The sequence below is a fragment of the Megalobrama amblycephala genome, linkage group LG3 (genome assembly GCF_018812025.1).
Source record: "Megalobrama amblycephala isolate DHTTF-2021 linkage group LG3, ASM1881202v1, whole genome shotgun sequence".
NCBI lineage: Eukaryota > Metazoa > Chordata > Actinopteri > Cypriniformes > Xenocyprididae > Megalobrama > Megalobrama amblycephala.
The window spans coordinates 42,094,890-42,119,095 of record NC_063046.1 but is presented as its reverse complement, the minus strand read 5'-3'; the positions used below and the strand labels follow the sequence as shown (position 1 = coordinate 42,119,095).

General features: G+C 38.6%; 1 protein-coding gene across 1 annotated transcript; it reads left to right on the top strand.

The window, feature by feature from the left end:
- Nucleotides 1–906: 906 nt before the first annotated feature.
- Nucleotides 907–23,287, top strand: kcnj10a (potassium inwardly rectifying channel subfamily J member 10a). Its single transcript, XM_048185495.1, has 6 exons — nucleotides 907–1,457; nucleotides 7,362–7,721; nucleotides 7,823–8,034; nucleotides 9,888–10,019; nucleotides 10,110–10,287; nucleotides 18,450–23,287. Exons 2-6 carry the CDS (start codon nucleotides 7,364–7,366, stop codon nucleotides 18,851–18,853), a joined length of 1,284 nt encoding a protein of 427 aa, XP_048041452.1. The 5' UTR covers nucleotides 907–1,457; nucleotides 7,362–7,363; the 3' UTR covers nucleotides 18,854–23,287.
- The last annotated feature ends 919 nt before the right edge of the window (nucleotides 23,288–24,206 follow it).

Here is a 24,206-nt window from a genome sequence, read left to right as displayed (position 1 = left end):
CGTGATGATAAATGTATTGGATACTGGTGTAGAAAAACTTTTGTTAAAAAAAAAAATTGTTATAGAAAAATAAAATAAAATAAAAATACACATTATCAGGCTATCACAGGCACGCCCATTGCACCTGCTGCCACAACGTCAAGCGCGACGCCATTACGGTATTTGAATGACATTCTGCTGACGCGACATTAAAAATACCTTTTTATTTTACACAATCTTTGGGTTGTGAAAATAAGACCTTACAACCCATTTGCACTACAACCTACTCAACTATTCTATACTTTACATTTTTCAATAGAAAAAAAATAATAGAAATAAATAAATATCTATAGGCCTACCCTATTTGTTCTTCAAAAACATTTTAAAAATGTATATGCTTAAATTAAATAATTCACATAGCCTATTTTTGTATTGTATTTATATTTTTACATTTTATTACAATTTTAATAGCATACATTTTTTTTTAATATAAGTCTACTCGAATCATAATAAGTAATTCTTTCTCTGCCCCATTCAACGACTCTTTTAAAAAGTTTTGCACCTGTTTTGTGCGAAGTTCCTATTCATGCGGACATGGATCGACTTCAAAGTCATGTCACTTGGAAAGTCGCAAATTCCGCTTGTATAAAGAAATAAAGGGGAAAAAATCGCCACAGAGCTAATTCAACATCCGAGGTCGTATGTATAAATAATGAATGTGTCATCCGAACAATAGCAACATACAGTTTCTTCATTTCGACATATTTAAATCAAGCAGAAAAGTTTACAAAGGCTGAACAGCGGAGGAGCTCAACAAGGGCTCTATTTACAGACGGAGACACGGGGGGCGGGAGGAGGAGCGGAGGGCCACTGAATTAATGAATTAAATAGTGCTGAGACGCTGAAAGTACGTATTTTCATCAACAATGAAAGGCAGGACTGAGACGAGAGGAGAAAGTTTTCAGATAGAGCTGCTAACAAAACTTATTGAGCAGTTCCACTTAAGACAAGACAAGAGATAGAAAGAGAGCGAGGAGGATAGAGAGAGAGACAGACAGACAGACAGACAGATAAAGAGGAGGGCATTACATAATAAATCGGTAACATTCGCCCGGGACCAGCACTGACTGACACTTAACTTATTATTAGGGTCGAACCGATTATAGGCTATAGGCTATATTTTTTTTTAGCTTGACCGATTGCATAAAAGTTTAGGTGTATAGTATATGTTTGAAGTCGTATTAATTGTTTCAGATTTGTTTATTTGAATGATTAACATGTAGAATTATGAGACCTCCGCAGCTTGTCACTCTTCTGGCGCGGATGATGTTGACAAAGTTGTCAGGAACGCGCTTGTCTTCATTCTGAACGCTTTCACAACTTTCGCCTCAAATTATCCTCTGATGTTTCAGAGGAGTAAGGAGTAAACTGTTGCCAATCACAAATAGAGAGCTCTGCGTTCAAGTCCTCAGTTAAAGGTAAGTGCTGAAGTAAAACTTTAAAATCCATGCTTAAGTCATTTGAGGCCTAGCGGTTGTGTGCTGAGATTGTGTTCATCTAAGAGCTGTATGAAGCCATAATCATGCCATTTATTTGAAATATGTGAATCCAACAGCACTTCTCAAATAAGGCAAAAGTAGAAGATCCTTGCAAGGTGTAGACAACTCCATATGAGATAGCAGAAACAGGTGCATCTCAACAAGACGCATTATGATGTATGTAAAAACATAACTAAATAAAGGTACACTGCAAATAATAATCAGGGTGAAAATGTACAGACAGATATTGAGTTGTTTAGCCTGCTGACGGATTGCTCAAATGTCATGTTACATGTTTAATTTGTAATTTAATTTGCTAAAATTATTTCTCCAGCCATTTTCTCTTTATATTAACAACTGTTAGGTAATATTATAGATTGCTTTAGTTTTATTTGAGTTTGTATCACTCTCTTTCAAGTTCCACATTTTAATGCAAACAGTGTATGTAAACAGTGTGATTTCCTTAATTTTATTTTTATGAAAAATTTGACTGAAATTGAACTTGCAAATGCTGTTTTTATTTGTTTGTTTGTTTGTTTGTTTGTTTGCCAGGTATTGGTTTTGGTCTTGTCGAATGCATTTGTCTGCAATGAAACAAAACTTTAGACATATAAATATCATGGTCTTTTATTAGAGAAGTAGATTGAGTTATAATTAGAACATTTTAAGTGTGTTTACAGCTTTAAAAGTCAATTTACAGTTATAGTTCACAATCTGTTTTCATGTATGAGCTGTAGAGAAATAACATTTACTGATGCAGAGATATAAAAGAGGAGGCATATCTGCCACTATCAAATAATTTCATAGACTTTGACTGAAACACAACATTGCGTGGGTTTTTTCTCTTTTTTTTTTTGTTCCTTTCAACTGATCTGATATGCTCCCCATGGCTCTTTCTGGCAAACTTCAGAACTGGCAATGTTTTTGAATTTCCTCTGTGGACCTTTTCCCTGCTTTTTATCCTCATTCATTTCAACCTGGTTATTTTGGAGATTTAAACAAGTGCATTCAGACTGCATACAGAGATAAATGCAATAGATTAATTAGAGGTCAAGGAATCTGTTGAGTGACTTGATTTGTTCGCAGAGTGATTTCCAGAACACTTTGCACTGGATCAAAAACGTAAAGTACATTTGACTGTGACTGTGAGAATTGCATTGGATCTGGTGAATAGAGGAAAGTAAAAGTTTGCACAGTCGCAGAATACTGATGAGAGAGTTTTAATATCAGGCAGTTTTCGGTCTGTCCATCTCTCGATGTCATTCCTTCCTTTCTCTCTCTCTCTCTCTCTCTCTCTCTCTCTCTCTCTCACTTTCTCCCTCTCTCTCACACACACATGCAGTGTTGTATTTTTCAATGGTGGCTTTTGTCTCTTTCATCTCATCTCCAAACAAAAGGATTCTTGTGTATACAGGACAGGGAGAGAGAAAGAAAGAGATTGAGGGAAGAAAGGAAGAGTGACAAAAAGACGAAGACAGTTTGTAAACTGTGCAGTGAAACTCTCGCCACAACATGGCTTCTTTAAGTGTGTTTTTTGACGCTCTCTGTGAAGCCATGGCAGCGCGCATCAGTGCATTTGAATATAATACGAGTCAAAAGTCTGGACACACCTCCTTTTGCACATTGTAGAACAATAATAAAGTCATAAAATAAATAAAATGTGTAAATGATGACAGAATTCTCATATTTTTGTCAACTGTAGCTTTAAGTAGTATTAAAGGAGTTTGCATGTATTTATATTCATAGTAAAATATTCATGCGTAGGCAAAATGTAGCATTTATGCATTTCAAGCCTTTAGATCAGAAGGTCTTTGAGAGCATGAGAAACATACATTCAGTCAAGTGCGTGTCAGCGTTTGTCTGCTGTATGTACTGTATTTGTGTGCACACATGTGGGCGCGTACTAGCCGGAGTTCAAAGGTCAGCTGTGTGTACACTCTGCTTATAACACGTGTCTTGGTGAAGAACCGCCTCCTCTCTCTCGGCCAGCGTTAGTATTCAGAGCACAGAGATCCAGACAGATACCTATTCATTCTCTCAGTGTGAGTCCAGAGAGAGAGAGAGAGGTCAGAGAGGGGAGAGCGTATCAGATCGCCCTGGTACTCATTCATTTCATTTATTTATTTTATTTGGTGCGGAAGGCAGAAGCTGAGTGAGACTAAACTACCACTTAGACATTTAAACAAGAACACAGAGAGCGAGAGCAGAGAGTGAGATTGAAAATAGTGAATGAATGGAAAGTGAGTCCTTGTGTAACCTCCTTGTGTAAGATATCACCGCTCTCCAAATAGATTATTTTAGAGGTTGCTCTTTCATATTTCAGGAGACTGTATGGAGTTTTTAGTTATGTTTTTGTCTGAGTATTAACTTTGTATTTGCTGTTAGTCCTCAAATTCACAGATAAAGCACAAATTATTCCATTGTTTGACATCCAGTTAGAGTATAGAGCAAATGAATGTGGATAGGAGCTCAGATCATTGATCTTGTAAGATTTTAATGAATCAATTGCATTTAAAGCAGAACTAAGTAACTTTTTTTACCTTCATAAATAGTTTTCTAAGTCCTTACAATGGTTAATTGACTTGTAGTGGTGTGTTTGAGGCGTGCACTAACCCCCTCTGGCACGTCTACGCCAGAAAACAGCACTTGCAAGTTGAGCCGCGCCGACCTGACACAATCTCGCCTCATGTTCACGTTCACGCGAGAGTGACAAAATGCTTTACGGTAATTCAAAAACAATGTATATATTATGACTTTATAAGACAATTTCGAAAATTACCCACCTCCATCAAGATTTCTTGTACTGTATTTGCAAAACTACTGCGCTGGTGAGCGTTGTAGTCGTTGTAGTCCAGAGCTGTGCTTGGAGTATTTACGACAGTGTGATTCACTGAAGGAACCTGTAGGGGGAGCTTCGCAAATCTTACTGAGTTCCGCTTTAAATAGTGGTTTTCACAATACACATTGTTTCAAAGCAGCATTACAGAAAATCATGATGTTAATGTTGTAGATATCTTCATGCATTAGTCGCATTTAGAGTTAGGTGATAATAGTTTACATTTTGCAATGATACAAGCAATCGAGCAGTTGAGATTTGCTATATAGTGTATATTGCTTTATATGAGGTTACTGTAAATCAGTGCATGCAGATAAAGTTGGACATATATACAACTTCCATATTGACATCTCAATTGATTGCAGACTTGGAAGTGAAACACTACAGAAGGCTGGCGTCTTTTTTCTTAGGAGAGACAATCTTTCTACATCATTTTTTTAATGGATGTATGAAGTCAGTTCTTCACAAGTTCACACAGTGGTCCTATATCAAAACTTAAATATTTTGTTTCTTTACCTGCATGCATGTGACCATTAATTGACATCAGAGAACCGTGAACATGCAAATGTCTTGTTAAATTATTGAAATATTAATTTAAAATCTTATCAATATTTAAAGAAGTCAAAAAGGTTTCTTGTTTTATAGATTTGCTTAAAGGATTAGTTCACTTCAGAATTAAAATTTCCTGACAATTTACTCACCCCCATGTCATCCAAGATGTTTGTCTCTTTCTTTCTTCATTTGAAAAGAAATTAAGATTTTTGAGGAAAACATTCCAGGATTTTTCTCCATTATAGTGAACTTCAACAGTTACCAATGGGTTGAAGGTCAAAATTGCAGTTTCAGTGCAGCTTAATAGGGCTTTACCAGGGATCCCAGCCAAGGAATAAGGTTCTTCTCTAGCGAAACGATCGGTCAATTTCTAAAAAAAAAAAAGTATATACTTTTAACATCAAATGCTCATCTTGCTAGCTCTGCAATGTGCCACGCATTACGCAATCATGTTGGAAAGGTCACACGTGACGTAGGTGGAAGTACCGCGGTAGGGTGAAAAGCTCCATCTCATTTTCTCCTCCAACTTCAAAATCATCCGAAATCGTTGTTTTACCTTTTTTGTAAAGGGCCTTTGTCTTTGCTTTGTAGACACTGTATCAATACTTCCGCCTACATCATGTATGACCTTTCTAACTTGATTATGTAATTAGTGGCGCATTGCAGAGCTAGTGCAAGTGAGCATTTGAGGTTAAAAGTATATAAATTTTAATTTCTCTAGATAAGACGCTTATTTCTTGGCTGGGATCGGTAGAACCCTTTTGAAACTGCATTGAAACTGCAATTTGGACATTCAACCCATTGAACCCCACTGAAGTCCACTATATGGAGAAAAATGCTGGAATGTTTTCCTCAAAAAACCTAATTTCTTTTCAACTGAAGAAAGAAATACATAAACATCCTGGATGACATGGGGGTGAGTAAATTATCAGGAAATTTTAATTATGAAGTGAACTAATCCTTTAAGTGTCCAAATACTTTTGAGGCCACCGCAGATGTATTTCTAAAGAATTAGGGAAAAGAAAGTGTTCATGGAGTAAAAAAATGTTTTTCCTATGACACCAGACTGTATTGGTTCTTGAATAGTGTATGACTGGGTTGTGAAGCTTTATTCCAGGAAAAATTGGGATTAACAACATCTAGATAATGTGTGGCTTGCATACACAAAACGTTTGAGCTAAAGCCGTAGAAAAAGTGAGTGAACCAGTAACTGGAAAAGCTATCCAAGCAGCATTTACCTTGAAACAAAGTTTATAAAAGTGAAAGGTTGGGAAATGTCATCCTCAGTGTAACAGAGGAATGCAGGGAATATGGAAAACATTGTGGTGTTCTTTTCATCTCCTGATTCCTTCCTGCGTTTTTGTGTTTTTGGATGGTGAATAAGTCACCCTTTTCACCGCTCGCCCGGGCCAATCGAGCACGGCATGTGAGTTGGTCAGCATTGACGACTAGCCTTTAAATGAGAAAGGGCAGCTGCTTCCACTGTGTGAATGAGGGGCATTTAATGTGCTTGGGCAGCTGCAGGGTTTGAATGTAGATTCAAGAAAGAGTAACGGACCACCAGGGTCGTCCCCCCAAACCCGGCCCTGTACCCCTTCCTGGCATGCATAAACCTCAGGAGAGAAGGATGCGCTCACGTGTCCGTGATAAAGATCGCTGAGAAACCTACTTTGCCCGTTTCAGCTCTTAGGGAAGTCGTTTTTTAGATACTGCTGAGAGTCGCTAATGTGTCCCTAATGTGGCTCTCTTTACTTGGATGATGCACGTCTTTCAGATAAAGCTCAGATAGAGATAGAGCCCTCTCTCTTCTCATGTGCCATTTCTTCTATAACGATACGAGACGACCTAGTTTTTACAGAAGGCGATAAGGTGACAGGTTTCTCACAGAGAAGCCAAACTGCTGCTGGATCAGTTATTTTGTTAAAAAGAACTACTTTTTTATGTCAGAGTAACACGATACGAGTAGTTTCTGTAACCTACTGTCGCTTGTATGAGTCCCATCTGATAACATGCAATGCTGCCCAGAAAAAAATGAGAGAAAGTGTTTGTCGCAAAAAAACATGTTACTTGCGTAAGTGATAAATTAATTACTGTCTGTACACTTTAGCAATCTTTTATTCATCTAGAGTTATAGATGAAGAAAGCCTTGTCACCTGTGCATTTTTGAAACTGCATTTACAGTACTTGAACACAAACAACTAAATCAATGAACAGGTTTTGGTGCAGAAATAATTTATAAAGGTCTTAGAACTTAGAAGAGTTTTAAACACCTCAGAAATACAGCAAAGATTATGGCTTCATTACCTTCAATCAGTATTAGCTATATGTATAAAGTTAATTTGCAGACTTTTATACTCAGACATATCTGATCTGTTATAAATAAACTATTTAGTGATTTTTAATTTACCATGATCAGTGAACATGCACACTTTAAGTTTCTCTCTCTTTTGTCCTAGCTATGACCTCAGCCACGCCCCCTTCTTCCCGTAGCCCCTCCCCACAGAAGGTCTGCCACTCCCAGACACAGACAGACGTTCTAAAGCCACTCCTGGGCGGAGCAGGTGGGGCTTCAACAGGAAACGGACCTGCGGCATTGAGACGTCGTCGACGGGTGCTATCTAAAGATGGGCGGAGCAATGTACGCATCGAACACGTCACTGGCCGAGGGACGCTTTACCTGCGTGACTTGTGGACGACCTTCTTGGACATGCAGTGGCGCTACAAGCTTTTCCTCTTTTCCGCCACCTTCGCTGGCACCTGGTTTGTCTTTGGAGTGCTGTGGTACTTGGTGGCACTTGTGCATGGAGATTTGCTAGGTGAGAATGCTCTTCAACTGCCTTAAATCACAGGTGGAAATTAACTACATTTTATTTACATAAATTTTCATATGATATTTCAATGCTGATATCCTCACCAGAGTTTGACCCTCCATCCAACCACACACCGTGTGTGATGCAAGTCCAAACTCTGACGGGAGCGTTCCTTTTCTCCCTGGAATCGCAAACTACGATCGGTTACGGCTTTCGCTGCATCACTGAGGAATGTCCACTTGCTATCATCCTGCTTATTGTCCAGCTTGTCATCACAATGGTGATGGAGATCTTCATCACTGGAACCTTCCTTGCCAAGGTACAACTCTGGAAATTTGGGTAAACACACTGCATTTTAGTTGTCATTGTAAGGGGCCGTTCACACAGAACACGTTTTTCCATTCCACTGCACTACTTATACACTGTTTTTCAATGAAAAAACATGCTAGACCTGCATCTTACTTTTTTAACAGCAAAAATGCATTCTGTGTGAACTGGCCCTAAATGTACTTAAGAGCGCTGAAAAAAAAAAAAAAAAAAAAAAAAAAAATATATATATATATAATATTTTTTTTTTTTTTTTTTTTCTTAGAAAAATTTGGATTGAAAAAAAAGCTTCAGGTTTGCGGTGCTTGTATGTAGGGCTGCACAATTTGTTCAAAGATTTTGTGATTTATATGTCAATAAGATATAAAATAATAATAATAATTATTATTAGTAGATAAAAGTATGAAGTATTTAAATATTAAATATTTAAGAAAAGTATAATAGTAATAGTAGTAGTAGTAGTAGTAGTAATAATAATAATAATAGTAATAATAATAATAATAATAATAATAATAATAATTTTAGAATTATTATATCCAGAGGTGGCCTTTGCAATTTGGAGGTCCTTTTCAAACAAACAGTTGGAGCCACCCCCCCCAAAAAAAGAAACAATATATGCAATGCGACTGCAATTACTTTATTATCACTGTTATATTTAACATTTGACTCTTATTTAACTCTTATTTCACTCTTAATAGTCTGTTTATAAACTTATTCTATCTACCACCCCTTACAGAAAAAACACATGAATTTCACATGTGACCACATATGTTTTTACACATGTGAAGTTCATGTGTTTTTTCTGTATTGGACTATCATTAGCCCCTCAGCGAGCATCTTGGACAGCTTAATGACCAGGCCATAAGAGCAAAGAAATAATTAAAAATTAGAGAATAGGGATTAGGTAAGTGATTTAATACAATACGAATACAAATAGGCTACATCAAGAGGAAATGTTTTACACTTAGGCTACTCCGATTTTGACATTTAGAACTTTCAATAACGGAGTGGTGCAAAGCCAAGACAAGATTATCCTAATCCAGCGATCTTATAATGTCGTGTTCAACTGACATCTGGGCAAGTGCGGATAGTCTTTCTTGCTGCATTGTGTACCGCAGGTATGATATAATAAGCTGCAGGCACAATATATAAATATAGAAAATGAAACAATGGGAAAAAAAATGTAATGAAACTAAAACTGCCAGTAGGTGGTGGCAAATCATTGTCTTAACGAGTGAGTCATTCAATCATTCAGTCAAATGATTCCTTCAAAACGTGGACTCATTCAGTTGCTTGAAGACGAGCAGTGGCTCTAAACAAAAACAGATGAGATTCTAAGTCTAAAATGAAAGTCACCTAACATTAACTTCTTGATTATTGAACTGTTGTATAAAATAAATTGAGTATCACATTTGCAATCGTGCTGGTATTTGGGAAAACAGCACTCTATATCGTATTATAAATATTAGAAACAAGAACTCATTCAGGGACAGTTATGCCCCATATATCTTGTGGGGCATTTTCAAGCTTTTTTTGTGCTCTTTTTTTGAGCACAAGCGGATTGATGCCCCTTAAGATGCAAGGCCCATTTCAAATTGAATGGGCGAAACATAGCAAAGGCCGCAACTGATTATAGCTGTACTTTGTGTTTTTAACTCTAAAACACATGTACATGCACATATGTACTTAATTTAATTGGAGCCTTTGCAATTTGATATTGCACTAAGTCATATTGTGATTTCAAGTTTTATTGCAATTAACCGTGCAGCCCTACTGGAAATAAATTAATTACTAGATCTGGAACAATATCTGATTTAAAATTCACATTTATTCTGTGATATGTAGGTAGCCCGGCCCAAAAAACGTGGTGAGACGGTGAAGTTCAGTCAGCATGCTGTGGTCTCAAATCATGAGGGCCGACCTTGTCTCATGATCCGTGTCGCTAACATGCGTAAGAGCCTCCTTCTAGGCTGCCAGGTAAACACTTCTCTGTGAAATTCTGCTGAAATAATGGTGAAGCTCATATTCGTCGTATTTGTACAACTCATCATATCTCTGATTTCTCAGGTGACAGGTAAGCTCCTGCAGACATCACTGACTAAAGAGGGTGAGACGGTACGTCTGGACCAGAGGAATGTAGCCTTCCAAGTGGATACCTCCACTGACAGTCCCTTTCTCATTCTGCCCCTCACTTTCTACCACATCATAGATGACAACAGCCCACTGCGGGCCTGGGCCGCCAAAGGTATGCAAGCCTTGGAGATTTAGAGGGGTTACTGGAACAAATAAAATGTTATGATGTTGGAATTCCAAAATGCAGTATGAAAGCCTAAGCCTAGAATCGTCCCATCTGAAAACACATTTGTTACTTTCTAGTGTAAGTTGAACTGGTATCATTGTAGCTCAACTAGGTCTTGGGTCAAGCATCTGCCAACCGTGTAAATGTAATACAGAAGAAGCATAATTTCAGCTAGTGCAACCTTAGGCGTCTTGCTTCATTGGCTCATGGACCAACAACCATCTGGTTACCAGCCTTGAGCTTGTGTCCTTGTTAGCGCACCTGCCTCCCATGCCGGAAACGCTGCTTTGAATCCCCCTCTTTGCGGTGTGAGTAGAACCCAAGGTGTTATATTGGTGCCGTGACCCGAATGGGAGTGAGGATTAGGGGGTGAGTGTAACGGAGGCCCCCTAGTAAGAGCTGTGCGTGTAAATCTCACTTCCCTGGCCTTAAGAGGGGCCCTAGTGACAGACGCTAGACACTGCAGTCTTTAGCATCCTTGTTAGCGCACCCGCATCTCATGCTGGAAATGCTGCTTCGAATCCCCCTCTTCACAGTTTAAGTAGAACCGGAGGGGTTACATTGGTGCCGTGACCCGGATGGGAGTGAGGTTTAGGGGGTGAGTATAACGGAGGCCCCCTAGTAAGAGCTGTGCATGTAAATCTCACTCTCCTGGCCTCAACAGGCCCTAGCAACAGACTCTAGAGACTGCAGTATTTAGCATTCTTGTTAGTGCACATGCCTCCCATGCTGGAAACATCGATTCGAATCCCCCTCATCACGGTGCGAGTAGAATCGGAGGGGTTACATTGGTGCCGTGACCTGGATGAGCGTGAGGTTTAGGGGGTGAGTGTAACGGAGTTATAATAAGACCTGTGCCAAGTGGATGAACGTATTTGAGTTCCTAGCACTTTGAAAACCTTGCGACTAATTTTAGCTTCTTTATTATCGTGCAGGAGTGCAGAGGTGGCATTAGCTATGATGGCAGATGAAAACTGTCAGTAGGATACACCTGAGAACAGGGACAGTGTGTTTCGGCTCCAGCAGAGTTTCTCTGAGGATAGAGTGCTGCACGAGAGAAACGTGAAACAGCAGTGTGGGGAGAGGTGTCAAAGACACCAGAGAAGCTCTGTTTCAGTGCTGAGGTCACGCTGCAGGCAGAAAGTTCAGGGAGTTCTGGCACTTTGAGCACACGATGGTGCACTGTTTCCACTGACGCTTCACACCTGTGTGTGGCTGGCCAAAGTGGCACAATTTATATTTCCATGTTGCCTCTACTTGATTAATCATGAGAGTAAATGTGAACTAGATTTGTGCATTTACTGTTTACCTGTGCAAAACTTGCTGCTATGATTCTAGGGTGTTGTGGGTGGTTGCTAGGGCATTCCTGTGCAGTTGATAGGGTACACTAGGTGGTTTCTAGGGAATTGTTAATGGTTGCTGGGGTGTTCTGGGTTTTTGCTTGCTGGCCCAAGTCATAATGTAATGCTGCGTTCAAGTCTTGTCAGATAGATCGCATTTAGGAGCTGAGCGCAAATGAAGGGCACCACAATGTCATAATTGTGAGTGGGAAACGTTTTCTTTAAGCCCTGAGTTTATAAGTTGGGGGTGTGTCTGTGAGAAAACATGGTGGACTCAATGGAGATGATGGTAAATTTGTTGAAATGCAGTTTCTTTCATTTACAATAAAGCTAAGTTGCATGTACAAAATATGATAGTATTATACAATTACAAAAGAATATATAAAAAATCAGTTTGCAGTACCTTTTATAAATGTAATAAAAACAAAAAATGTAAAAACACAATCTTCATTTTGTAGAAAAGGTACATTGCTATCTTGTTCTGACCTAAGTGATTTGAGAGTGCCTGACATCATAATTACAACTTTCCAACTCATGAATACGAACTTCCCAGGTGGACTTGAACACTAAGTCTCTTATTAGTAGTCAGGGTAAACCCAGCCTGATCTGCCGGCGATTTGATTTTGCTCGGCAACTGGAAAACCAGTTCAGTCGCTCAGTCTGGAAACCTGTACATTCATTTCTGCTGCACTGTTACACTTTTGCGGGAACCAATCACAGACTGGCTTATCCACCTTGCTCGCTATTGGCGGGTATAACACGATGACTATAGAGAAGCGACGGCAAGCAGCTTTCAAACTCTATCTGATCTACCCGTCTCTCGCACGACCGTCACTCCAAAATAACAATGCACAATCACAGTGACGCCGATTGTGTTAAGCATTTACTTTATCTGAGAGAAATGTAGCAGAGCGTTGATCCAACAGTCTCTTCATAGGAAGATTACAAACAGCGATTAATGACACACAATGATTCTCTGCTGTTATTTTGGTGGTTTGCTTCACAATGTGAGTACAGGACTCTTTTACTTCAATGCCCCTCGATGGTAGACAATATTTTTATTATTTGCTCTATATGTTTCGTCTCCCTGCTTCTTGAATCTCGCACCGCCTGAGCTGACTGGAATTCTTTTTGGTTGTCATGACAATGACGTAGTTTAGGGCGGCTATATTCCGTGTTCATTTACACTGAACCAGAACAGTATCAGAGTCGCCTTTTAAACTCTCTACGATGCTGAATGACTTCTTTAGTTAGCAAACAAATTGCTCGAGTGGGTGTAAATACTGATCACTTTCATGTTTTTTTGCACAACCTGCAAAAATCGCTCGATGCCATTGCTACTTCTGCAAACCGCGGATCAATTCTACAAACCAATACAAACTAAACCTGCGTCTTAATCAGCTCCCTAGTTCCCTAGGTCGTGAATCAGTATATCATGCAAGTGAATGTGGCTGATGATAGCCAGACTATCTTATTAGTGTAAGTTTATTGAATTTTATTTCAGTCTGTTTTATTGCCAGCCAAGTGAAAATCACAAGTCAGATTGTTTAGAAAAGTAATAGCACGCCATAAATCCCTAAAGTCACACTGTACGATATATAATAGTCCTTTACAATTGTTGCTTGACAGATCTCATTGTCTTTAATGTCAGACTGTACAACAGTCAAGATTATTTAAAAATGGATGCACGCAAGAAGACTCGTCCAGAGTTTTACATCATCAATCCATGATGCTTTTGGTGATGGTGAGCTAGATTTACATGGCTAGCAAACAAAAAACGTTAAAGGATTAAGCCTCAAGCCATCCTAAGTGTATTTGACTTTCTTCTTTCTGATGAACACAATTGGAGAAATATTAATAAATATCCTGACGCATCCGAGCTTTATAATGGAGCGGGATCAACGAGTATAAGCTGAAGAAACTGCCTCCATCCATCATAAACATACTCCACACGGCTCTGGGGGGGTTAATAAAGGCCTTCTGAAGTGAAGTGATGCGTTTGTGTAAAAAACGTCCATATTTAACAAGTTATGAAGTAAAATATCTAGCTTCCGCCAGACTGCCTTCCGTATTCAAGTTACGAAGAAAGTGTAAAACTGTCGCAGCTTATGCTACATCATATGCCTTCCCTATTCAACTTACGGAAAAAGCTTAACTGACGTGACGCCAGGTCAAAAGGTGCAATGACGTTGCTGCCTATGTGTGGATCAGATACCCTCGGATTTCATCAAAAATATCTTAATTTGTGTTCTTAAGATGAACGAAGGTCTTACGGTGTAGAACGACATGAGGGTGAGTACTTAATGACAGAAATTTCATTTTTGGATGAACTAACCCTTTAAGGAACCTCCAAATTCAGTGATGATGAGACTGAATGTCTCAGGTGTTCTGATCTCCCTCCATCAAAAAACAAGATGTTTGAAATTATTTTAACCATTAACTAATTGAACGCTAATTCAGTTTTTGCAGGATTGAGGGTAAAAATCAGAAAATTGTGGCCAAGCTGTTTAGGTTGGTCTGTTTTGATTGTTTTTAAGGGATTTTGAGCATTTGACAGCTGGTCAAACTGGAGGACCGGCTTAAACCAGTTTTCACCAAGTAACTCTGATGTCAGGCTTGGAGTTTGGGAATTATAGAAATCCTTTGTGAGAAACACTGCAAAATTTTAATTGAATTATTGGAGGTTAAAAGACAGAAGCAGATTTCACATTCTCTCTGCAATAAACACAAAGTTTTAGTGTGACTTGTAGAAAATTTAATAAAGACTTAGTGGGGTGGGGGGTGTTTACAGGAACTTGGGGTTTCTATTATTGGCAGATGAGCTACATTTCTCATTCTCTCTTTCTTCCTCCCCCCATCTCATTTTCCCTCTTTTACCCCCATTCACTTTCTCTGCGGACGTAGCTTCCCTCTTTCTTTTATACATTCTCTCTCTTTGGCTGGAATGCATGTATGAGAGCGTGCCAGAGCGTCTCATTAGAAGCACAAAGCAGCCCAGTTCCTGGTGCTGACATGCAGGTCGTGGATCCAGTTACGGTCCCAGTCTCTACCCTATCGAGGGCCCAAGCTATCAGACCCTCCGGTCCCCATGTTTGCACTTTATTCACTGAATGTGACTCTTATCTCGCACGTCTATGGGTTTTTCCTGTATGTGCATCTTCTTGTGTTTTTGTTTAGGGTTTCTTTCTCTCTTTCTCAGTGCTTGTTATTCATTGCATTTGTAGTCTAGCCAGAATGCCAAAGTGTAATTGACTGTAGTCGGATTATACGGTATAGGGTTATACTTAATAGACCCCACTTACACCTAATGCTACCTAATCCAAATGAAACTCTTGATGACTTCCTGTGTCATCTTGTCAAACCAGAAATTACTCCGTTTTGTATGTTGACCATAACATTTGTTAATATGAAGTAGAAATAGCTATTCAGAATGCTCCCATGGAAGCACATTTGCACATGAATGGAGCTCAAAGAAGAACTGGCATCAGTTTTAAAAACGTGTGCGAAAGCGTGTCGCTGCATTACAGTGTAAATCTGTAAATGCATGAGTGGCTGTGAAATGTACGTGTGTGGATGTGTGCCCACTGCCCACAGTGTGTGTGAATCTATAGTAAAACTAAATACACAGTGTGCCCATCTGCTGAATGTGGCATTGTGTTTGTGTAAGGGGCTGAGGAGGAGAGACACGGGCCTCTGCATGCTGGAGCCCAGTGACAACTCAGCATAAAGCCATATGAACCACATATGCACAAATAGAAAAAAAAATCTGGAAAAAAAAAAAATGCAATTCGGCTTAAAGACATAACTCACCCAAAAATTCTGGCATCATTTACTCACCCTCATGTCATTCCAAATCCATAAGGCTTTGGTTAATCTTCGAAACATCCTCCATTGACAGTCCCGGTAAACAATACTTAAAAGATCCAATAAATCATAAAGGTGACAAAGTGAGCTTTTTAATCAAAGTCTTGTAAGATCGCTTTAAAAGATGAACAGGTGTATTGTATGGTTTTATTCACATATAAAAACACATTCATAGTGCATCACATATGGTAAATGGAAGCTTGTGTGTTCATCACACGGTAGAACAAACCTCATTGGTTCTCGTGCATCACGCACACGTTTGAGCTCCTGTGTTTATCATATGTGATGTGCTCTATGTATGTGTCCATCATTGTTTAGATGTAAATAAAAGCTTAAATTAGATGTGTTCATTATATAAAGTGATCTTCTAAGTTTTGCTTTCAATGGAGAAACAGAAACCTCTCAGGTTCTATTCTATTTGTGTTTCGAAGATTAACCAAAGGCTTATGCCAGGTTCAGACTACACGATTATTTTGTCGGTCACGACAGTTACTGTCAGATTATACAATTTTGACTCCTAAAATCTTGTCGTGTCGTGGACAGTCAGACTGCACGTTGCTACCCGACCATTCTTTGCGTGCCATCTTTATCCGCGTACATGCTGTCATCGAGAAGGCAGGACTATCGACTGACAGAAGGTACTGTGAGCATAAACAAACAATGGCTAGCAGCATGTTTTGCTCTGTTTTGTCGTCAGAAAAGCCAAACGTGGACACATATCTGGATTGCATGGATATTTGGATTTCCTCCAAAGAGAACTGAGGTAACATTATGTTTTATTTACCTTTTTTCACTCCGTCGCTGTAACTTAGTCCCTCGAGGAAACATCATAAATGCAGGAGTATTGTTGCCATTGCTCCACAAACATTTCCTCCATTGTAAGTTCCACCTAGCAGGAACGATGCCATTGTCAATGCCATATTTGAAAGCATGTACGAAGGCGCTTTTGTGCTTCTATTGGCCAGTGTCACACATGTGATGGAACTTGTCGTGGCTGACCAAGAAAAAAATTAAACATACTGGTCTTTCTGTCGTGAAGCATCACAGCATCGGTGGTCGTCCACTATATCACACGAGCTGAAACGATTGAATCTTGTTCCCCGACGCCCATTGTCCTTTACGAATCCCCACGACACCCTACGTCAAGCAAATCGTAGCAAAATCCGGCTAAAATCGTGTAGTCTGAACCAGGCATTATAGGTTTGGAACATCATTCCTGTTGAAAAGGTATGTTTTGAAGCTGGGAAGCTGGTTTGAGCTGGTTTTTGCTGGTCAAGTGCTGGTAATATGCTGGTCCATGCTGGTCATATATAACAAAATCTCAGAATGCCATTTTTATTCCAATATCGTGCAGCTTTAGCTCAAATGAGAGCAGTGTGTTGAGCTGTCCAACTAAAATTGTTAAAAAAAAAATGTTCAAACAAAATGACATCTGTCATCATTTATTCACCCTCACGTAGTTCTAAATCTGTCACTTTCTTTCTTCTGTGCAACACAAAATGAGATGTTTTGACATTCATACTACACTTGTCCATGCAGCGAAAATATTGATATACTGAAATATATCTTAATAAATAACCAGACAATTTAGTGCAGCATCCAGAGACATGACAAAAATATCATGTGTAAAACATGTCATTTAAAATGTACTCCTATGTTTACTTATTTATTATAGTATAATAAAAGAAATGTAACTAATAGGATTTTCTTCCTTTATTCAGTATATTAAATCATATTTGAGAAGGACCTGAAAGTGTACTGCAAGGAATGATCCATATATAAGTATCTCTTTTCCTCAAACACATCAAAGACACAGTCAGAGGCCACATCAGATCTGCTGTCAACATGCCTGCTAGAAAACACACTAACATCCCCTGAGGGTCTTTCCACAGAGCTCTGCCATGATCAGCATGTGAACGACACCAAATTGATAATGAACATGTCAATGTATTTGCATTAATTAGCTAGTATGCTTTGAATGTGAGCATTTGATATGGAGCTTCTGTCTATGGCCCTAAACAGTTTTGAACGCTTAATGTCATGCTTACTGTCTGGATGTCATTACATTAGAAAAGATCACACCTTTTGCCATCTGTTGTTTTAAACTGATATCTCTGAAATGTTTTGTGATATCCTTCTGTAAAATTAATAATACTTAATATTTGCAGTGACATTTGTAAGTGTGACTTAAGTGTCCAAATACTTTTACTTGGATGTATGTGAAAGTGAAGTGACACATTTGTGTGTTAATGTGTATTAATTCCAGAAACACACTTTGCCAAATGTTTGTGAGCATGATGAAGTGATCTTGTGTGTTTGTGGGTTATGAAACCCCATGTTTTTTGCTCCCAGAATGCAGAACTGGCTCTGGGTTAAAGGAGAGACTGTTTTCACAGATGACAGTCTCTTGCTCTGAATGTGGGATGTTGATGCAGGTGGGTGTGTGTGTGTGTGTGTGTGTGTGTGTGTGTGTGTGTGATTGTGAGTGTGTGTCAGTGGGTGAATGGCATGTTTAAGAGTGAAAGCATTTGTATTTCTGCTGGTATGAGCCATACGTTTCCTTACTTGCCACATAATATGATTTTTCTGAATTGTGTATATCTATGTCTTGCTGCTGTCTGTTTTGATACAAAGTGTGTACATGATGAGTCAAATTTTATTGTAAAGGGTTTGGTGAGTAACAAAAGAATAATTCATCCAGAAACTGTTAGGCTCCAAAAAAGTCCCAAAAAACTACCCTAAAACTATTTAGTATGACAGAAGCAAGTTTGCTTATGATTTGAGAGCTGCACCACATTTTCATTCACCATACTGAAAGAAGTTCATACAGGTTTAGAACAACATGGGATGAATTATACTGTACGCTGCTGTAATTCTGTTTAACTACGTATCTTTCTTTCTAAGGTGGTGGATGGACGGATCCGGAGCTGGCTGACTTTGAGTTGCTTGTTATCATGAGCGCTACCGTAGAGCCGACCTCGGCCACCTGCCAGGTCCGCACCTCCTACCTGCCCGACGAGATCCTGTGGGGCTACGAGTTTCCTCCCGTCGTCTCCCTCTCCCCATCCGGAAAGTATGTAGCTGATTTTGCCTTTTTTGACAAGGTTGCCAAGACCAAGACCCCGCCCCTTTTTAAACAATCCCCGCCTCCCAACACACAGTCGCCGCAAGGCCATCAAGGCAACGGCAGTGGAGACCAAGGGGCGGATATGGAGAAGATGCGATTGGAGGAGAGCTACCGGGAGGAAAGGGGGCGGGACAGGGGGCGTGCCCGAGACCAGCTTAGCGTCCGTATTAGTAACGTGTAGAGAGAGAAAAACAACTTGGATGACTGCCTGAGAGGGGGATGTGATGAAGATAAATTGCTTGAGTACTCGTTTGATTCAGCGTTAGCCAACTTTTTTTTTTGATGCCACTGAGCTTACCTGTTTTACTAGGTAGCGTGCCAGCAGAGTTGGCTAGCGCTGAAATACATTGGCATACAAGCATGAAATTGAGAAGAGAAAGAGAGTGGCTATGTTCGGAAGAGCACACTAGCATACGACTCTTGCTGTTTCTGCAGTATACAGTATGTATACTGTGCACAGCATGACATTTTTGTCTATGAACAGAACACACAGATTATCTACTATGGCAAAATGATTGGAAAAACGGCAGTAAAACACCAACAAATTTGTTTTTTTTTTCACACAGATTATGATTACAGGGGCATGTTGGCCATTTATAAAGACTTATTTTTGCACAGTTCCTTACACAATACTATGTAATGATCTGAAAACATTTTTACCATAGTACTTGATTTGTAAACTAATATATTTTGATGTTTGCATCACTTAATCAGATCCATATATGTGCAGTAAACTTGCTCAGTAGCACACATTCGTACATTATTGCTTCAGCAAATGCGTTTTTATCTCATTTGCTTTTTCTCACACTTTTGGTTAGGTTTAGGCAGGGCTGCCAACTTTTGATTTTAGCTTGGAGTAAGAATTATGAATGGGGTGGCTTGGGTGGAAGGTGATATTTGACTCATAAGCTTGCAATTAGATTCTTATCTTGATTCAATATTGTTTCATTTGGCTAAATATCTGGTACAGTAGGGCCTGCGTGTTCATTTTTCTCAGAAACAAATCTCTCTCAACTAATGAACATACCTGTCAACTGATATTATTATTAAAGGTTAAAATTGACTCATTCTTATACAATTAATATAATGACAATTTTTATAATAATGTTATAATATTTTTAATGATACGAGTAAAAATACAATAAATATGCAATATAGTGCATATATTTAAAAAAACTCCACAAACAGATGCGCGTCTCCGAGCGACATGTTTAGTTCCTGAATGAATCAGCATTTTGAATGAATCAGTTGAATTAAAAGATTCAGTGACTCACTCATTAGGTGTGTTCGACTTCATGCGGCGCTGCACAGACCAATCGGCGCGAGTTGCCGCTTGTAGTCGGGGATGGAATTAAAAACTGATCAAATCAGACACTTTCTGCATACCTTAGTGATGTGCACGTGTTGTTTGCATACTTTATCACAGACAAAGTGGATTAGATGCAGTATTTGTCAAATACACAGATGTTTTTAGATGTTTTCATGAAACAACAGAAACACTTTTTATATACTGCTTAATACAGTGCCAAGAATAATTTCAACATAAGCCTATACTATTTAAATACCAATACATTGGTAAAGTTTCTTTTATCAGTGTTATTTTGATAAACATGACACAAAAACATTAAATGAATGAAGAGTTTTTACCATTATAAAAACACAAATTTGTGAGCATTAGCAGAATTTAAGGTGTCAGAATAAACACGAAATGTGTCATCTTTGTCATTGGTAATCATCAAGAACTTGATGCCATACATCACAGTGACATGCCGTTATCGCTGTCTCAAGTTGGACAAAATTTCTAACCGGCATGCACTGCTTCAAGTCAGATGCCGATCGGTCTGTGCAGCATTGCATGAAGTCGAACACGTTTATTAAGACAGTGACTTGACACTACCTATTGGCAAATATTACATACATCAAAATAGTCTAAGCAAATGTGATTAATCTTATGATTTTGCAATATGTACATATACCTTTTTATATACCAGTCTTCATATACCTTCATATACCAGTCTTTTTTGTTTTGAGGGTATTAGGGTGCCCTTTTTCCTAGTTTGGGCCACTGCCCCTCAAAATGTCCCTGCAACATACCCTCTGATGTTCATTCATGTTTATTTGGTGCTATAACTAATAATAAAGGGGAACACAAATCGGTTCACATGCCACTTGAACAGCGATCTGTCACGCCATATTAAAGAGTTCCAAACGGTATTTTTTCTTAGAATTTTGTAATAAAATTGACAGAATTTGAAAGAGACTTTGTTTCATATCAAAATGAACCTGCTCGATTTTTCACTGCGTGAGAAAATGTATACTCAAAACTAGCCCAATTACGTTTCAGGGGGTGGGGTCCTCCTGGTAAAAATCATGTTCCGGTGGGTAAAATCTGCATTTTTGGTGCAGTTGACCTGGTAAAATTCACATTCTAGGGGCTAAATATCGTGTTATTTGGAATCGCTTCAACCCACGGACATGAAAAACAACCTGAGGCAACAGTGTTAAAGTAGACTTTGCAACACTGGTGTAGTGTGAGAACAGTGTCTCTTGCGCGACTCTAATGCTTAATGAGTTGGCAGCCCTGGGTTTAGGGTAGGTGCTAGACTTACATCTGTTAATCTGTTTCTGAGAAAATGGACATTTCACTTTGACATTTCACTTTGAAGGTGTTGCCAAACGTGCAAGAAGCAATTAAATATAATGTTGCATATATGTAACCACAGGCATGTTTTACTAGTGAGCCTGGTAACAAAATGTACATTACAGAACCAGAGCACACTGTGAGGAATTCGTATCCCACAATGCAGTGCACTTGATATAATAGGTGTGTTTGACTTGCAGACTAATCGGTGTGTAACATCAAACTACTGCGAGAGCGGTACATTGATGTTGTACATGATCGGTCTGCGCAGCGCAGCGCCACACCGCTTCGAGTTGAACAAACTCTGTTTTCAGAGCTGTAAGGTCAGCATGATTTTATCATTTATCAAAAGCTGCTTGTAGTGTATTCAAGTTAGGCTATATGTTTCCTGTGCTATGCTCAACCAGTTGAAGAACCTATTTTCCTACTTTCTTCATTGGATGGCGAGAAGTTATAGGCCTATTAAAAATGCAATTAAAATGGCAAAATAAAGCATATTCATTGTTTTTAGCTAATAACTTGCTGAATTAAATGCAATGTGATGAGGTCATTTGACAGCAATGTAGCGTACTTCTATTTGAAATGCTTATCACTGCATAATGCACATAGTTTCACATGTTACTTTCAAAAATGGTATGCAGTACATAGGCACAGTATCCTGGTGTTCCATTCCGAACATAGTCAGAGACATAAATGAGAAATACTGTAAATTACTAAACTATTAGACCATGTGGAATCAAATGATGATTCAACATAGATCTGCTGCTTTATACATGACAAAACAGCAACAACCGCTCTTACAGTATGATGGAGCTGCTCACTGCGATGGACTAGTTCACCACCTTGTGGCCAAGAATAGCAATGCCACAGATTTGAGACACTTTGAGAAGAACAGCTGAACATTCTGTAAACTCTGATGGACATTACCTGATTTTATAAACACATGGATATTGATCTATTTTTGCAGAAGAAGTATGAATTGCGATGGACTGGAGGGTTGCATGACATAGACTGAAAAAAAAAAATCATATTTAAACCACTGTACTGTAGTTAATAATAGAGCAAAGGTACAACATTTATAGTGAATAACTCGTGCGTCTTATTGAGAGACTGCGTTGGAATCCGTCTATGTGATTTTTTTATCTTGTGTCTAACAGTGCCAGTTATAGAGCTATTTTGGGTAAAGATCTATTTTTTTTTTTTTTTTTTTTTTTCTCCCTATAGTTGATCTTTTGTCACTGGAATAAACACAATGATGTTTGTTAACAATACTAAAAGCACTTTAACTCGAGGAGGAGGGTTTATTTTTTGATATTTTCTTTTGGTCCAACTTAACTGTACCATGGTCTGTTTTATATGTGAAGAGAATAAAAAAGAGTGAAAGAATGTATTTTGAATTATAGTAATTGATATAGTCAAAGTGCCTATGAATTATGAATCATTAATAATAATAACAATAATAATAATAAAATCACTGCTACTATTAGTTAGTGTTTTTTGTTTTTGTTAGTGATTTGATCAAACTCATGACCTTAAGTATCGAACTTTCACACATAATATCTTCTGCACTTTTTATGTTACACACATGAATGATTCCTCAAATCATGCAAATGATTGAGGTGAAGTCAATTAGTTTTATGAAATTAGTTTTATAAGTGATGAGATATATGATTTTAACCCTATATGTGATATAAACCATTTAGCAATGCCCTGTTTACCACTTATAACTTATTATTATTATTATTATTATTATTGTTATTATTATTATTATTATCAGATGGCTTATGTTGTTGAAAACAATGACTTTGGTTCATCTTTAGCACATTTTGCCTGTCTTAAACTGTGGCTGTAAGGAAACATCTGTTTCATGAATTTCCTTTTGTGTTTAGTCATTTTCAGAACTGGATTTTCATCACTTTCATAACTGCTAATGATCTCAAATGACTGTTTTTAATAAATGAGTTTTGAAGCAGCCGCACTGTGATTTTATCAGTGTGTTTAATGGACCGAACCGTGTTAAATCAGTTTTGTAACACCTGTGCTATTGTGAGGTGAGTTAAAACACCCGCTGTGTATTCCCTAAAATTCCCAGCATCATGAAAATGAAAGATTAAAGTGTGATGCAGATGCGTTTGGGGAGAAGTCACTTAACAGCATTGGGGTTTTTTTGTTTTTTAAAATAACTGTGAACAATCACATTTACTTAAGATTGTTACTCCGTATTTATTGATGTTTTTACTGTCCTGTCAGTGCTTTTTGAATTATGTGTGCTGTTTATGGTAAACAAGACCAGTTTAAAGGTCCCGTTCTTCGTGATCCCATGTTTCAAACTTTAGTTAGTGTGTAATGTTGTTGTTAGAGTATAAATAAAATCTGTAAAATTTTAAAGCTCAAAGTTCAATGCCAAGCGAGATATTTTATTTAACAGAAGTCGCCTACATCGAACGGCCAGTTTGGACGACATCCCTCTACTTCCTTCTTTAATGACGTCACTAAAACAGTTTTTTGACTAACCTCCGCCCACAGGAATACACAAGAGTTGCGTTTGTAGAGTGTGTTTGTCGCCATGTCGTCGAAACGCTGTTATTTTCATCCCGCAGTCCAATCACCGGGTCTGATTCCGGCTCAAATTGATAGGGTAAAATTAAAGACATGTTTACAATAACACTGAGCGCGTGCATCTCCACGTTATGTTAAGAGGCGTGACCTTTCCGGGCAAGGAGCGCTAAGCTGCTGTCGAATCACAACACAGGAACCGCTGGCACAATCAGAACTCGTTACGTATTTCTGAAGGAGGGACTTCATAGAACAAGGAAGTCATCAGCCCGTTTTTATGACAGTGGAAACAGCGGTATACAGATAAGTAAATTATGTGAAAAATACTGTGTTTTTT

What these genes read in the sequence shown, in the direction of transcription:
- kcnj10a (XM_048185495.1), top strand. Translation starts at nt 7,364, where the DNA reads ATGACCTCAGCCACGCCCCCTTCTTCCCGTAGCCCCTCCCCACAGAAG. An exon ending in GCCTCCTTCTAGGCTGCCAG is followed by an intron (nt 10,020 to 10,109) that starts GTAAACACTTCT and finishes CTGATTTCTCAG; the next exon opens with GTGACAGGTAAGCTCCTGCA. An exon ending in GCGGGCCTGGGCCGCCAAAG is followed by an intron (nt 10,288 to 18,449) that starts GTATGCAAGCCT and finishes TTTCTTTCTAAG; the next exon opens with GTGGTGGATGGACGGATCCG.